Genomic DNA, 17,162 nt, shown 5'->3' on the forward strand with positions numbered 1-17,162 from the left:
AGGGGGTGGAGAGATGGCTCAGTGGTTAAGAGCATTGCCTGTACTTCCAAAGGTCCTGAGTTCAATTCCCGGCAACCACATGGTGGCTCACAACCATCTGTAATGATGTCTGGCACCCTCTTCTGGCCTGCAGACGTACACACACAGAATATTGTATACATAATAAATAAATATTTAAAAAAAATATCATTGCCTATTTATTGTCTTTGGTTTTCTAAAGGAGCCAAGAAGGAGGGCGCTGCTGGTTTCTTTAAAGGAATTGGAAAAGGGCTCGTGGGTGCCGTGGCTCGTCCAACTGGTGGAATCATAGATATGGCTAGCAGCACCTTCCAAGGCATTCAGAGGTAACGTCATCATTGGTGGGAAGGTCTGTGTTGTGTGTATCTATCGCTTCTAGGAACATATGAATGGGCTGGGTATTTAGCCTGTTCTTAAGGCTCTTGAATCTAATTGGAAGTTATGGAAGCTTTATAAGACAAAGTACCATGGAAAGGAATATGAAAAATAAATCTTATGGCCAGTTTTTATTTATTCAGCACTTTAAGTGTACCTCCCTTACGCCAGGCACTGATAGCAAGGCCACAAAGTGTCTATGACCTTTCAGAACTTGACATTTTCTTTCTTTAAGAAAAGGGTGGCTACTTTAGAATCCATTAGGCAAGGCTTTAATAATTTCTTCTTCACGTTGAACACGTTTTATAAATTACTAATAGTTTTTAATTATTTATTTGCAAGTTTAATCAACATGAATTTGTCTGATTTTAAAAGATTCTCACATATTTCCTGCTCTCTTATTCAGGGCAGCAGAATCCACTGAGGAGGTATCCAGCCTCCGTCCACCTCGTCTGATCCACGAAGATGGCATCATCCGTCCATATGACAGGCAGGAGTCTGAGGGCTCCGACTTATTAGAGGTAAATTTTGTTCTTCATGGCTGTGAAATGGAAAGATTCCAGGACTGAGAGTTCATGGGTGGATTTTCAAGGACCTGATCATGAGTCTTTGAAGGAATAGCCCATGGTTTGTAGAGGAGAATTTATTGTTTTGTATTATGGCCTGGCATGTTAAGGGAAAGTAGCTGGTAACTGTTTTCTGCACAGGGCAAGAAAAGGGCACAAGGCTTTCTCTGTGCAGAGAAGACTGTTTTGAAAAGAGCTGTTGGCTACTTCACTGTCTCTGCAGCAGCTCCTAGTCATTGTGCTTAGGTTTGGCTTCTTGCTTTGTGGCTAATTGTTGGAATTCCATAGCTTCCTTTGCCCTCAGCCAGATGGACTTACTCCTCTTACTTTGGAAATCTAAATTTACTCTGTTAAACAGGACTGTAAGAGAGAAAAAAAGGTTATACACTTAGATATATTATAGTCTTTTTAAATATTTAAAAATTAATATAGGTTGGCATTTCATCTTGGTTATAGTATCATTATATTTAAATAATATATACATACTTAAATTGCTATTCTCCCATGACTGGCTTTCTCTCAACAGAAACTTATTAATATTTTTGTGCTCTATGATAAAGAAGGTTTAATTATTCTTGCCTTTGGTTTTCGTTGTATGTGATTACATTTTATCTTTTTGCACACTTCTAACTTTATTTTCTTTCTTTTTCTGCCTACACAGCAAGAACTGGGAACACAGGAGTAAATGTTTCCTGTACTGCCTGATTCCACCCTAAAACTCAAATCAAACTGCTCCTATTTAACTGTGTGAATCAGACTGAGGGTGGATTTTAATGAGATTTTCTTTATAACTCTCACTTCTATCTGAACTCTTCATAATAATGGCTTGGCCACGGTTGAAAATTGTTGTGGCTTCTTGTAATTCTACACAGGTCTAAGAGGTGTAAAAGGTGCAGGAAATAACTTTGCTGGTTTGGGGTTGGGGGTCAAAGGGTATTGAACCGAGAGCATATATTTTGCTACAGTTTTGGAAGTTTATCATTTTTGTGTATTGGGTTGTTCATGTACAGATGAAGTTGAGAAGGGTGAGTCTTTGCAGTGGATGTCTCTTTATATTTGTGCATTTCGATAATGGAATTATGTAGAGTTATGTTCCACATGTCACTCAAATTTACTCAAGTTATGGGACTGTTAATAAGTAATATGTCAGTTTCTTTGAACTTGTTCTTAGACCTGAGATGAGACCTGGCATAGGAGTTATAGGAATATGTTTCTTCAGTATTTTTTCTTTTTTTTTTAAAACTCAGTTATGGCTAAATAAATGAAGTAATTTTATATGGTCTACTCCTTTAGCCTTTAGCGGAATGCTTTTGAAAAACTGAGCCTCATTGTTGGTTATGCGTACTTTGTAATTACTGATTTTAATTATCGTAGTAGAATCAGTAACAGAACATGTAATTAGGCAAATTACCTCTGTGGCAGTTGAATGTATAAATACCTTTACTTTTAAGAAGCAAACTCTTTAGAGGCTGAGAAGATGGCTCAGTTGGTAAAGTCTTTACAAAAAAAGCACAAAGACCTGAATTCAGAAATCCAGTACCCATTTAAAAGCCATGTGATGGTGGTACCTGTCTCTAACTTCAGTCTGAGAGAAGGGTCTGGAAACAGGCAGAACCTGGGGCTCACTGGCAGCCAGATCACTTATTTTAGCGAGCACCAGATTTAGTGGGAGACCCTACTCAAAACCAAAACAAAGCAAGAGATTAATGGAGGAAGATACCTGATAGTGACCTTAGGCCTCCATACATACATGTGTGCACACCTCCACATACACATGCACCAACATAAACATGCATATGCCATTGACACTTCATGAGTTTAACTTCAAAGATTTCTCTTGATGTGAAAAAATTATTATCATTTATACCTCCAGTTAATTCTCAAAGTAAGTTATATTTAATTTTTTTAAAAAATAAATAATGGAAATGTTTAATTTTGTGATTTAGCAGTGTCTTATCTCACGATTTCAGTTGAAGCCAAAATATAAACCCCATCCCTAATATATGTTTGAAGATAAAAGAACTAGTTAAGATGCAAGCATTCAGTTGGATTCTAATTTGTTTTTTTAGGCAGAGTCTCATTGTGTGGCCCTGTCTGGCCTAGAAACTCTCTCTATAGACCAGACTGGCCTTAACTCACAGATATCCTCCTTCTTCTGCCTCCAAGTGCTGGAATTGAAGGCATGAATTTATATGTTTTTAAACATATAGTTATAAAAAAAACAAATTATTTGAATGCTTTACATTTAAAAAACACTATTTAAAGAAAAATAATTGATGTCCAATGACCAGACAGTGTTAGTTGGACAAAGAAATGACTTATATCATTGGGCTGGGGTACAGCTCAGGTAAAATAGCATGCCCAAGGTCTGGGTTTGGCCCCTGGCACCACTATATTCCCCTGAAAATAAGGCTTCTGTGCTTATGGGACCAAATATAGAAAAACATGTAAATATTAACAGTAACAAAAAGAAAGGAAGAATCTTCTTGTGCCTGGAGAATAGGGGATAGACACAATGTCCCCGTGTGTGCAGCTTCTGTGAGAATCAAGCACAGTCCTTCGCTTCAGATGCTGTAGGCTCTTGTATGAGAGCCACAACTTTTAGTTTTCCTGAGTATATCTCGACTTCCTCAGACTTTTGTGAACCTCTGAAACCTAAGGTCTTTATTGTTTATTTTTATTTTAGCTCCTTGGTGATTCATTCCTGTGATTGTTCTTTTTATAAATGTTTATTACGAAGCACAAAAAGTTACTGTAACTAAGCATCTAGGCATCTCGTATGGATTTTTAGTTTTAGCTCGATATCAGACAACCCTTTAAACTTTGATATATGTAATAATTATTGGAAGAAACAGAATGTAGGTTGCTGTAGAATTTGATAGTTTGTTCATGGGTAACTGAGAAGTTTAGCCCATTTGCATTTCTTGCTTGCCCATATTGCTGTGATCAGCGAGTTGGGTAAGAAGCACTTACTGGTTGTTTAGATTCTACTGGACTGATCCCATAGGGAGTAAGTAGACATGTAAAGATCACAGAGTTATAAGTATTATATCCTCCTAGATCTTACTGTAACATTAGTTTATTCTAAATGATTTATTTGGGAACCATTTCCCCTTTTTTCTTTTTAACTCCCAAGCATTCCTCTGTGTTCTTTACTGCTTGGTTGTGAAAAGCCTTACTCATGTGCCATGTGTTTGTAGAATAGTTCTCCAATATTCCCTTAAGATAATGCTGCTTATGCTGCCCATGTATGTGTGTGTATATATGTATATACATATGCATATATAGACAGGTCTTATTTATTATTTATTTTGCTTATAACTCTTAATGTTCATACAAGATTTAAAGAGGCAGTCTTTGCTTTTTCTACCTAAGGTGTGTTTTTCTATATATGAAAATGCTTCATTAACGTTTTACCCTTGGCCTGTCTACCCACTGAGATAACCTTACATTGTGTATGACCTCAGTCCCCGGCATTGGTTCCTGTGCCGTACTTGGTACTGTTAACTCTGTGATTAACACTGCTCTGCACTGGCGTTTTGCCATTTCATGCCCTGTGCCGTTTCCTTAGAATTAGTTTGAAAGGGATGAGAGGGAATTGGCAAAGGACCCATTCTTTAGCAAAGTCTTACTCAGTTGCCCGTGCTGAGTTTAGAAGAGAGAGTATCACTTTGGTCAGCCTGGCCTCCTGCTGCCCTCCGTGGCTACGGAGCTTGCTCTGGATTTCAGAATCCAGTGGTTCCTTACTAGCACTGAAAAGGTACTTTTTCAGTACTAGATTTCCCATAAGGCTCTTGGTGGTTGAAACTTGATAAACAATGGCGAGATTAGGAAAGAAGCAGGTGTCTCTCTCCTCCCTGCAGCTTCTCTGGCTTACACGTGCATTCCAAGCCCCGGCTGAAGGGCCTACATTGTTATGGTGTGCTATTCTGTTTTTCCTTTTCTCTGAAGAAACTGATGGCCGGGCGGTGGTGGCGCACGCCTTTAATCCCAGCACTTGGGAGGCAGAGGCAGGCGGATCTCTGTGAGTTCAAGGCCAGCCTGGTCTACAGAGCTAGTTCCAGGACAGGCTCCAAAGCCACAGAGAAACCCTGTCTCGAAAAACCAAAAAAAAAAAAAGAAACTGATGGCAAAATATTGGAACTAATTCACAGGGGCGACCTGCCCATCTCTGAGATGTAACCTGAAGATGCCACCTCAGCTCTGTAGGAATTCTCTTCCTCATTCATGGCTTTTGTAATACTTGTTCATGGCTTTTTGTAATTGTCAAGGAATGACTAGGGACCAACATACTTTTAAAATGTGGGTTCCATCCCCAGCATCACAAATGAAAACGGTACTTAAGCTCTGAAATCCCAACACCAAGCGTGTTTTCTTTGCTGTGCGTACAGTGACTTTGTGATCCTACTGCTGTTGGCGGTGTGTTTCAGTGTACCAGTCTCGCTCATTCACCTGTCTGTCTCTGTATCTTATGCCCATGTATTATTTGATCTTTAATCGTTTATTATAGGTGATATCAATAGTAACCTTTCATTGGTATTTGTTATAAAAAAAACTTTGTTTTTTAATGTGTATTGACTCATTTAAGTCAATAGTTTTAAGATACTTGAAAAAGAAAATAAATATTTTATTGGCTACAATTTATACTTGGGTTATTTTGTCCATTAGAAATAAACCATACAGACTATTCTGAAATGCTATTTCAAACGATTTTGAAATTCTTCATGTCCATAATTGTCTATTTTAGTCAGAAATATAATTTCATACAAAATTGTTCCTTTTCAATGTGTGCTTACTCTACACAACCAAATATGATCAAAAGCAGCAAATACCTTGGAGGCTTAATAGTAGTACATAATCCTGTCTGAAGAAGTGGTTGGGTCTTAGCATTTTAAAAATTATTTTTTAATGTAATTATGTGTGTGCCTGAGTGTGTGTTTGTGCACCGTGTGTGTGTGTGTGTGTGTGTGTGTGTGTGAGCCTTTGGAGGCCAGAAGAGGGCTTCAGAGCCCTTGGAACTGGAGTTACAGGCAACTATGAATTATAGTGTAGGTATCAGGAATAGAACTCCGGTCCTCTGCTCTTGAATTAAGCCAGTTTACCAGCCCCTGGGCCTTAGCTTTTCTGAAAAATCACAGACTTCTCTCAAAAGAATTGGAAGAAAAATGTGAACCATTCTCTGAAAAGAATTTCAAAGCCATGATTTCTAAGTTTTGTGTTCTCAGCTAGCAGTTATTAGACGCCCCCAAGCCGTTGCCAGGGAGGGCCCTTTAAGGACTGCTGAGACATTGATGTAGCAGTTTTGTATTTACCACGTGTTTATATATTCTTGATTAAGGTGTGTGAGTGCTTCTGGTTGATAGTTTAAATCTCTTAAGTTACAAAGAACAAGATGTTTTTCATCAGACACTCACCTGGTAAGCATTCAATTCATTTCTCTTTAAGGCAATAGTGAAAAGTACTTGATATTATAAATAAGTTGTTTTCTTGCTTCGGATGCCACTCTGTAGTATGCTAGTTTTATTTCCAATGCACCTTTTCCTAACACTGATTTTCATTGACTATTATACAGATATTTAAATATATGTAGTTCCCAAGTCTTAACTCTTGTTTCTTTTTCAGAACCATATCAAGAAGCTGGAAGGCGAGACCTACCAGTTCCACTGTGCTGTTCCTGGACACAAGAGGGCAGTCCTTATGATTACAAACAGGTATTGGCATCCAGATGCCACCTAGCTGTGTTCATGGGAGGACTTTCAGCTGCCGTGGCAGAAGAGTTGGAAAACTATACTTCAGGGGCGGGATGATCATTTGCATCCCGTCGGAGAAGCACAGCTCTAGTGTCCCAAGAGCATGTGTTCAGAGTGCCTCATTCTGGAGATGCAGGAGCTAGGCCCAGTGTGGCTTGGGCATCTCCAAATGTGGCAGCTGCTGATGGCACAGTTAGCATTGCCTACATCTTTCAGTGGTGACGTCATTGTAAGGAGACACACTTCAAATTGAAGAGGGTGACCCTACTTTCCCTTGTGAGGTTTGATTTGGGGTATTGGTAAGCCCCTCTTAAGGATGGTATCATTCCTATTTGCCCAGATGAGTGCCTTCTGAGTATTTTGGTAAACCCTTTTTCTAGAGAAAAGGGATTTATGCTAAAATATCAAATAATGTTCCGAGATTTATTCTAGAAATAAACTTGTCTCCAGATAGCTACTGTAGATTAACAGTTTTCCAAGGGCTCTGTTTTGTAGGATTAAAGCGAAGTGTTTAGGCACTCTGCCCTAGTTTCTTCCCTCTCCCTCTCCTCTGCTCTCCTTCCCTTCCTCCCTCTGATGCATCCATCCCATCATCTGAGCTTTGGAAATCAAACCCAGGGTGTAATGGTTGATAAGTGAGTGTTCTCATACTGAGCTGCACTCTTCACTGTTGGACCTGAATATACCCGCATGAGAAGAAAAATAAGAGAAGGTGATTTGCAGAGTCCAAACTTTGAAACATGTCTTTCTGAAGAGGTTAACCAACCAGTCGTAAGGAAGACTTGTTCAGTCATCTTATTGGTCCATCAATAGAGGTGTAATCACAGGGACTGTAGAGATGGCTTGGCGATTAAAAGCATCTGTTGCTCTTTTGGAGCTCAGGTTCACTTCTCAGCATCCACATTGGGCTGATGCCTCTGGCCTCCGTGGGCAGCTGCATGTAAGTGTACTTACCCACAAATACACACACACTTAAAAATTAAAATAGACCTTTAAGAAGATCAAAGCTACACAGAGAAACCCTGTCTCAAAAAACTAAACAAAAAAGGGATCTGTAGTGGAGATCTTGGAGACTCCATGCCACAGTGTGTCACACAGGAGATGACAAGATTTGAAGGTGATACTTGGAGCAGGAGAGAGAATGAAGCTATGGGAGAATATGCTGTTACTGGACTGGTCAGAAGAGAGAGCTTAGAAACACACAGAATGGGAAGCTGCGTCTGGCACAAGGCTGATACTGAGCTGATACTGACCTAGGCTTAGGGTCCAGGATGTGGGACCACTCATCAGAGACTGTTTAGAATAGTGCGCTGGTATTAAATGTGTCAAATGAGGGAAGACTCTGCTGGCTCTTGCTCTGCAAAGGTCAGGGGTGCTATAGGTATTAGCCCTGAAATGGCCAGAATTCTCATGGCAACCCCTCTGAGAAACAGTGTCAGAGGCCTGCTGCAATTCCCATTGATCACTGGTTCATTCAGGTCTGCCTTCCTGAGCGTGCAGAGTCTGGCTGTTTCTTCCCTCACCTTACAGCCACCGTCATAAGTGAGGCTGTCGCTGCTTCCTCATTGGGCTTTGCAGTCACGGCCAGTCTTATTTTTCTACTCCAGACCCCGAGCCCCTACTCTCTTGCTTGTCGCTAAAAGTTTGTTTAAAACAAAGGGTCTTCATACTGTGTCCAATACCTGCAAGTTGAAGGCATAATTTCAAGATGACGGTGAATAAATATCATCTAAAATTAGACCTTAAAGTGATTTTTCTCACCAAAGTATGCATTTGATATTCCAGCCTCAGACCTCCACACTCCTTAATTAGCCTTTTCTTCTGCTGGGGTTGGTGGCGCAGGCCTGCTATCCCTTATGCTTGGGAGAGGGAGTCAGGAGGATTGCAAGGTAAAAGGCCTGATTAGGGTATCGAGTTCGGGGACAGCCTAGACAATGCTGTGAGACCCTGCCTCAAAATAGAGAACGAGAAGGTATGTGGGGGCCTAGCTGAGTGAGTGCTTCCCTAGCCTTTGTAAGGTCCTGGGTTCAATTCTCAACACCACACTCAGTCCCTTCTACACTTTATCTAGCAGTGTGTCTGTATTGTCTGAACAGTCACTGTCTCTCTCTAAGGAGAACTCCTCAGTGATCAACTACAAATCACCTCCCCCATGCCACCAGTGCAGCCTGCCCCTGTTGGAGGAAGCTGCTTGTTTGTCCCAGCCACTCAGAACCAAAATAATCACACAGAAACTATATTAATTAAATCACTGTTTGGCCCATCAGCTCTAGCTTCTTATTGGCTAATTCTTATATTATTTAACCCATTTCTATTAATCTGTATATTGCCACGTGGTTGTGGCTTACCCGATAAAGTTCCCAGTGTCTGTCTTCAGCAGCTCCATGACTTCTCTCTGACCCCACCCTTCTTTCTCCCAGCATTCCATTTAGCTCTGTTCACCTATAGCTCTGCTGTAGGCCCAAAGCAGTTCCTTTATTAACCAATGATATTCAAAGCATACAGAAGGTAGTCACACATCATGCCCCCTTCCCGGTGCAGCCTTTCCCCTCCCCAGTGCAGCCTGCCCCCTCCCCAACATAGCCTGCCCCCTCCCCAGCACAGCCTGCCCCCTCCCTAGCACAGCCTTCCCCCTCCCCAACACAGCCTGCCCTCTCCCCAGCGTAGCCTGCCCCCTCCCTGGCACAGCCTTCCCCCTCCCTGGTGCAACCTTTCCCCTCCCCAACGCAGCCTACCCCCTCCCCGGCATAGCCTGCCCCCTCCGCAGCATAGCCTGCCCCCACCCCAACACAGCCTGCCCCCTCCCCAGCACAGCCTGCCCCCTCCCCAGCATAGCCTGCCCCCTCCCCAACGCAGCCTACTCCCTCCCCAGTGCAGCCTGCCCCCTCCCTGGCACAGCCTGCCCCCTCCCCAGTGCTCTGAATCTGTGTGGCATTGTCTCGTGTACTTGTTTTCTCTTCTAGGCCCTGGGTGCCTCTCAAGCCTCACACCTTCGTTCTTTTCTCCGCCCTGTTTCCCTAGATGTTGTTTGAATTCACAAATCTACATTTCTAGTTTTGCTGTCTTTAATGGAGACTTGAAATCAAATATAGTTATATTAGTAATTAATCCGACTTGCTGGGAAATCAGTGTGGGTGTCCTTTAAGGATTATATTATTTTTCATTAGTATTGAGTAGAATGAAACATTCCTCCTGTGATATACATTAGCGTTAAAATGTTCAAGTCTGGTATTTATTAGTGGGTCCGAAGTGAGTCTTTGCTGACATTTGGACTTGTGACATTTCCTGCATTGTCTGTCTTGGCTGGAAGGTGTAAGTGACTGACAGAAAAGAGCAATTAAGAATATTCCAAGTAAATCGTCTTCAGGGGCTTTACCCTGTTGCCTCCCAGATGAGGGCGCATCCTGCACCACTTGTGTTTCAAATGCAATTCCCTGCTCAGTTGTTTTGCTGTTTCAAAACCAAAAACAGCATTACTGAGTTCTGCAAGATTGACAGAAGGGGAAGTTTTAAAGTCCATTTTGTTAGGCAGAGATTATATTGCATTTCATTTGACATTTACATAGACTTTTTTAAAAATGAAAAATATACTTTTCTGTGAGTGAATTTTTCTAGATTTTTCAGATGTTTTCTTCTTCAGAATTTCATGCATATATACAATGAAATATGATCTTATCTGCCTCCATTTCTCCCTGCCAACTGCCCTTATATCCTCCCCTAACATGTTCCCTTCTCAAATTCATATCTCCCCACCCTCCTTTATTTTTCTTTTTTAATAATCCACTAAGTCTTATTTTTGCTGCTAGTGTGTACATGACTATGGGCTATCCATTGTGGTGTAAGAAACCTACCAGCAATCTAAAGACAGTGGCGTCATCTCCCCAACCAACTGCGAACGAACTCTATACCGAAGCACGTGGAAGACACTTGGACTTGTGGAATGCAGAACTTCTTTGTTTGACTCTTGGGTGTTTTAAGACTAGAAAAATGCTGCTTAGCATGCATGACCACCATAAGGCAATCTAAAATCATCTCTATGTCACAATGAGTCAGGGTGGGTGGATGGGAGAGTGGGAGGGTGGGTGGGTGGGTGGATGGGTGGATGGATGGATTGGTGGGCGGGCGGGTGAGGGGAGCTTTATGTCAAATAAAATGTTTTGTTTTGAAAACAAAAAAAAAAAAAAAAAAAAAAAAAAGAAACCTACCAGCAGCCATACTCAAAAAAGAATGAGTCTCTTTCCCCAAGGACTACCCCCTGCCAGGAACTCCTCAGTAATGGGGTCTGGAGACCTTCTCCTATCTGTGCTGGGATTTGGGCTGGCTTGAACTTGTCACATCTTGTATTAGTAACCACAGTGGCTTTGAGTTACTGAGTGCAGTAGCCACGTTAGGTCCAGAAGACAGCACTTCACAGCATCTTGCCATCCTCCAGCTCTCGTTCATTCTGCCTGCTCTTCCCTGAGCCCTGGGGTGAGGAGGTTGATGAAGATTTTCTGCCCCACTTCAGGCTGAGGTCTCAGCCTCTGATCCTCAGCTCTCTTATGTGGGTCAGTTTTGTTGTTTAATAAACACGTACAGAATAAAGGATAGAGCTGACACAAGGCTGTATTTGTTTTCTTTTCCAAAATAGGCGAGTGCTGTTCATAAAGGAAGTTGAAATCCTAGGCCACATGTCTGTGGACTGGCAGTGTCTGTTCGAAGATTTTGTGTGTCCTCCTGGAGTCAGTGAAAACCTGCTGAAGATTTCAGTTAAGGTAAGAGAATATGAATCCACCCTTCAGAGCCAGGGATGCAGTCAGTCTTGCTGGCTGCCTCTCAGTTACAGAGGTAGACTGTCAGGAGGAGCAGTGCCGTCACTGTCTGTCTTAGTGCATGCTAAGCTGTAAACAAACCTAACTCACTTTGTGTAACTGCATTTTCAGACATAGAGGGAACTCTTGATTTATCTGGGTGCTGGCAGGTGCTTCTGCCTTTTGGTAAGACTGAGCATTAGTGACTAGGAGTTTTTCTTTCCTTATATGTGTATCCATTTTTCCAGAATCGGAGACGTTTCTAGAAATATTCGCTTTGTCAAGCTTTTGGGAAACTAAGTGCTTCAGTGAAAATAAATATGAAGTCTAAGGCCTGTAAGATGCTCAACAAGTTGAAGCACTTCCTGTGCAAGCTTGTCGGCCTGAGATTGATGCCAGAACTCTGGAGAGTAATGACCCTGTAGAGTAGTCATGACCTCTTCACACATACTGTGGCATGCACACCTACCTGCCACACACCACACAGTTAAAAATAGGTTAGGTCTAAATAGCTTTGTTTATAATTTGGTGCACTTAGAATGCGAATATGACTTACGTGTTGTGTGTTTTCTGTGTCTTTGCTCCCATCCTTTTCTAAGGATGAACTTTCCATGACACAGTAAAGCATAAGCAGGGGAGATACCTCATCTTTCCTGGGCTTTTGGGCTTACCCACTGTAGACACATACTCTATTTTAGATATATTCTTGTCTTTCTTAAGAAAATTACACAACTGCATCTTAAATATGGTAACTTTATAGTATATTTGTTTTCCAAAATAACAATGATATTATCCCCTTTACTGAAACTCTCCAAACAACATTTCCCACGGAATGTAATAGACTTTAAATAGGTTTCAAGTGACTGCCCTTCACTTCTCTCATTGTAGACCTTTACAAACAAGACTGCCGGGTCTGCCTGCCCATTTGTGTTCAGAGCAGATCCTTACACAGTATAGAGTGCCCTAGTAGGAGACATAGTGTTGGAGCTGGGACAGACTGTCCTCTGCATACTTTATAGTCCCCTATTCAATTCCCATCTCTCAGTTACTTTTGCATTGCTGTGATAAAACACCATGAGAAGGCAACTTTTAAAAGAAACAGTTTAATTTGGGACTTATGGTTTCAGAGGATGAGAGTCCATGATTCTGGAGCAAAGGCACGGTGGCAGGAACAGCTGAGAGCTTACTTCATGATCTGAAAGTTGGAAGCAGAGAGCAAGAGAGTCTGAGTCTGGGCCAGTCTTCTGAATCCTCAAAGCCTGTCCCCAGTTGCACACCTCCCCCAGCAAAGCCACACCTCCCAATCCTTCCTAAATAGTTCCACCAACTGGGTACCAGATATCTAAACATATAAGCTTACGAGAGCCATTCTTATTCAGGCCACCACAGTACTTTGCCTTCACATAAGTGGTGAGAATTGATTCGATGTATTTTACATTGTATAAGACTTTTTATCTATCAGCAGAGGAAATGAAGGGGAGGGCCCTTTGGTCTTTCACTGGTCTGTCAGCTGTCGTGTATTGTCACATGGTCATCCTGTAGGCTATGTGTTGTTGCCTGAAAAGCCCTTATTTTACACAGATAAATTATGACTCCAATGTGAAGTTGCTCTTCTTGTGGCAAGGTGATTTATTTCTTATAGTTGATTGCATGTATTCCATAGTTTAGTGCTTATACAATAAGTTGACATTAAGGAAGTTGAGCATGACCTTAAATGTCTGTTGGCCATTCGAACTTCTTCTGTTGAGAATTCTCTGTTCAGCTCAGTGCCCCATTTTTTAATTGGGTTGATTAGCCCTTTACGGTCTACTTTCTTGAGTTCTCTATATATTTTGGAGATCAGACCTTTGTCTGTTGCGGGGTTGGTGAAGATCTTCTCCCAGTCAGTTTTGATCCTACTGCACATACTGGCTTTGTGAGAGCCTAGGCAGTTTGGATGCTCACCTTACTAGACCCGGATGGAGGTGGGTGGTCCTTGGACTTCCCACAGGGCAGGGAACCCGGATTACTCTTAGGGATGATGAGGGAGGGGGACTTGATGGGGGAGGGGGAGGGAAATGGGAGGTGGTGGCGGGGAGAAGGCAGAAATCTTTACTAAATAAATAAATAAATAAATAATAAAAAAAAACAATAAGTTGACATTTAAGCATCCAGTGTAAGATCATGCTATTTTTTTCTTTTAGAGAATAATTTCTGTCATTATTTCTTTTAAAACCAGGAACAGGGCCTGTTCCATAAAAAAGACAGTGCCAATCAAGGCTGTCTTCGAAAAATTTACCTGAAGGATTCCATCATAGCAAAGGTATACTGTTGGTTTCAGCCCTACCCCCTCATGGTTTTTAACTGGGAGACCTTTACAAGCCTATTATAGCTAAGAAGCCATTATTTCTCACGTACTCTCTCCTTCTGGTAACTTTGTATTGGTGCGCCTATGAATGACAGACTCTGAACCCGCCAAAGTGGAAGGGTTGTGGTTCACACTGTGTGGGTGTGGAAGCCTGGAAGTGTCACTGTTCACACTGTAGGGGAGGGTGGTAGCCTGGTCCGTGTCTACACCTGTGTGGAACCTCGTGTCCTTGCCTTCCCCTGCCCCTGGGTGAGCCAGAGGTTATCTTATAGTTCATAACCCTGCTTTGCCTTCCAGAGAGCACTTGATGCCCTTGAGAGCGCACAGTCATCCAGGCACCAGCAGAAGCTGATGAAGCAGCCTTCCCTCAGGCTCCTCAGACCCCAAGTTCCATCCTGACCACAGACTTTACAGGACTTCTGAGAGGGATACGGTCACTTCAAAAATCCTTCAAAAGAGAACATTTCTATAAGTTCCTTGTTTTGTTTTGTTTTGTTTTGTTTTTTTTCTGAGAAATCCAGTCCTTTTGGACTCTTATTTTGAGTCTGGGTTTTGCAACTCTGCATATATCAGGAGTCTGCTGCTACACCATGTAGGTCAGACCTCAAAGAAATACCACTTGAGACTCAGAGGGAAATGTTCATTAATATTAAAATTGGGAAGCAAAGGGTGCTGGGCTTGTTTTCAATGAGTCTGTACTGAAGAAAGGAGGTTTTAAAATGAGTAGTGTTCTCTGAAAGTTTTAACCACACAAATAGTGGGCCCTGTGACATTTGTTTAAAGGTGATTTGTGCAATAAGTGACCTGAGAGAACAGTTTTGGTAAACGAGGGAATTGACCAAAGAAATGCCAGCAAAGGGAGAGATGGCATGTTTTTTATTTTTTTTTTTTGTCATGAAAACATTTTTCTCTTAATAGGATGAGTTTTACATGGGTGTTTTTCCCCCTCCTTTCCTGCTACTCACAGAATATGGGCAATCTGGAATCTTGGGGCAGCCATACTCCGTTGTCTGTAGCAAGGCCTTCCCTGGATATCGGAGTGGCTGCTTTTTCAGGATGCACTCACGGGCACAGTTACATTTTTTCTGGGAAGTGAAAACAATTTACTGTAAGCTTCTCGGCATTCAGAAATGTTTAAAGCACAGTATTTTTTATATTTCCAGAAATTTATTTTAAAATTTATAAGACTGCTAAGGGCGCCGTAAGTTAACATATAATTCTAATGCATACCTGTAAATGTCTTTTAAATATTTGTTAGGAAGAATGTAAAATCTCTACTTGCTTTATTATGTAAGTTTTTATAAATGTCTGTATAGAGTTGGAAACAGGTGTTCCCTGTGTGCGCTGGTCAGCACAAGTTCCTGTCCTTCCTGCCCTCTCTGGTACGGGTTAGATACGGGCTGCCTGGTGACTCTGAGGGACTGAGTTTCCTTGGATGATCCTTTAGCTGTGATCAGGGTGTTGGGTTGAGATGAAGGCATGGGTGCTCTGGGCTTGCTCTGCCTATGTTGATGTGTGCCCCTCCTTTCCCATCGTAGGCCACGCTTCTGAGACGGCACGAGAAGACGTGTTAGTTCCCCACTGCTGTTCATCCTGTTTCTCTAAGGGAGGGCAGAACTCAGTGTCTGATTTTTGGTAGTTGTTAGATTTTCAATTAAATTCTTTACCCCCACGACCTTCCTCTTTCTTTCTTTTGATAGGGTCTCACAGTGTAGCCCAGGCTTGTTTTTAACTCACTGAGAACTGCTCACCTCTGCCTCCCAAGTTCTGGAATTAAAGGTGCACGCCACTCCGCCTGGTTTAATACCTTTATTCCTGTTAAGAAAATCATCACATGTGAAATGAATAGCTTTAAACCTAATTGAACTTTCTAGAACTAGAAGCCAGAGATAAGTCTTCTAGCAAGTCCAACAGCATCCTGTGTCTTTAAAACTGACTTCATCAGGAATTTAAATATCTGATTACATTTTTCATGTTAACCATAGCTGTTGATGGTATCATAAATATTTCCAGCATTGTTTTGTACTGGTGGTTTATTCCAGAAACAGGTATGCAGGCCACTGGACTGAGAACAATTAAATCTATAAACCTACTGTCTCAGCTGATTACCCTCAAGTATCTGTGACATTATTGTTTGATGCAATTTCCTGGGACAGAAAGTAACCCACTGGTTGAATGTAATTAGGTGTATTGTGTTTTTAAAAATGCATTTAGAGGCAGTGACTTGCTTATAAAGTTCTGAGAGAAATAAAGCATTGGTATATTGCTTACATGTTGAGGTCTCTGTGTTAAATACTGAAGTCATCCTCTCTTCATGTCGTCTTTCCCCTTCCCTCTTCTGACCCCATGCCAGTCAAAGATAGGTGAAAGGCTGGGGGCTTTACACAGTGCTGGTGAGGGAGAGCCTTTTCCAGGGTGCTGAGCCCCTTCCTACACTGGAGCTGTGTGGCCCGGCTGCAGCACTGGACAATGCACAGCCGCATTGCGCTGAGGAGACAGAATTCATGGTGGTGGACTTGCTTTTTTTTTGGTGGTTTTGCAGATCTGGACTGCTTCTCCCCAATCTCTTGCAGTCTCCTTAGTCTTTCCATTCCTGGCTCCCCACCTCTCCCACTGGGCACTCATAGGACCAGTCTGAAAGCTCATCCAGCACAGGGTATGGGATAGGAAGATGAGGCTCGCACAGGGCCTGTAGCAAGGCAGAGATATCAAAATCCAAAGAGAACAAAACACTGGAAGAATACACTTAGGCTTTCTAAGGAAATGCGATCTGTGATCAACGTCCTGCCTATGTTTCCTGGGTGAGTGTTTTATTTTGAATTATGTATGAGAGAATACCAGTCTAAGTCCACTGGTGTGGGATGCTCCCTGGCCATCTGTTTTGTTTGTTTGTTTTAAACAAAGCTCCCATGTATGTTTCTAAGGGAAAGAATTTCTAAGGGAAGAGAATGGAACCTACTAGAGCAGAGGGACATAGTTTTCCTCTGGTGACGACCATGCCCCTAGTGGTGACCATCCTTTGGTGGTGACCATGGCCCCTAGTGGTGATCATCCTCTGGTGGTGACCGTGCCCCTGGTGGTGACCATCCTCTGGTGGTGATCATGCTTCTGGTGGAAGAACTTAAATTTCTGAGTTCATTCTCAAAACCCCCCTTCATGAAAAAGTCTGTGCCATTTAAGTATTGTACCTCATGGATCATTTTGGACTGAGAGAATCTTCAGAAAGACTTGGATTATGTTTTAGCTTCACATACTGTATATGTATAGTCACTTATGCAATACAAAAAGCTTTGAAAGCCAAAAAACTGTTTGTGAG

The 17,162-nt window shown here is 42.0% G+C and overlaps 1 protein-coding gene across 4 annotated transcripts in view; it reads left to right on the forward strand.

The window, feature by feature from the left end:
• Vps13c (vacuolar protein sorting 13 homolog C) overlaps positions 1-16,116 on the forward strand; it is a 163,562-nt gene extending 147,446 nt beyond the window's left edge. For 3 of the 4 annotated variants that reach the window (XM_057768280.1, XM_057768281.1, XM_057768282.1), the window contains 6 exons: positions 221-344; positions 800-914; positions 6,582-6,670; positions 11,340-11,463; positions 13,718-13,801; positions 14,144-16,116. In XM_057768280.1, coding sequence (XP_057624263.1) covers positions 221-344; positions 800-914; positions 6,582-6,670; positions 11,340-11,463; positions 13,718-13,801; positions 14,144-14,245 — 638 coding nt within the window. In that variant the 3' untranslated portion in view covers positions 14,246-16,116. Of the gene's footprint in view, positions 1-220; positions 345-799; positions 915-1,620; positions 6,671-11,339; positions 11,464-13,717; positions 13,802-14,143 lie in introns of those variants that run through there. The other variant, XR_009057025.1, reaches the window with a different exon arrangement.
• Positions 16,117-17,162: the final 1,046 nt, after the last annotated feature.

Source organism: Chionomys nivalis, chromosome 4, assembly GCF_950005125.1.
Source record: "Chionomys nivalis chromosome 4, mChiNiv1.1, whole genome shotgun sequence".
In the NCBI taxonomy this organism is placed as follows: Eukaryota; Metazoa; Chordata; class Mammalia; order Rodentia; family Cricetidae; genus Chionomys; species Chionomys nivalis.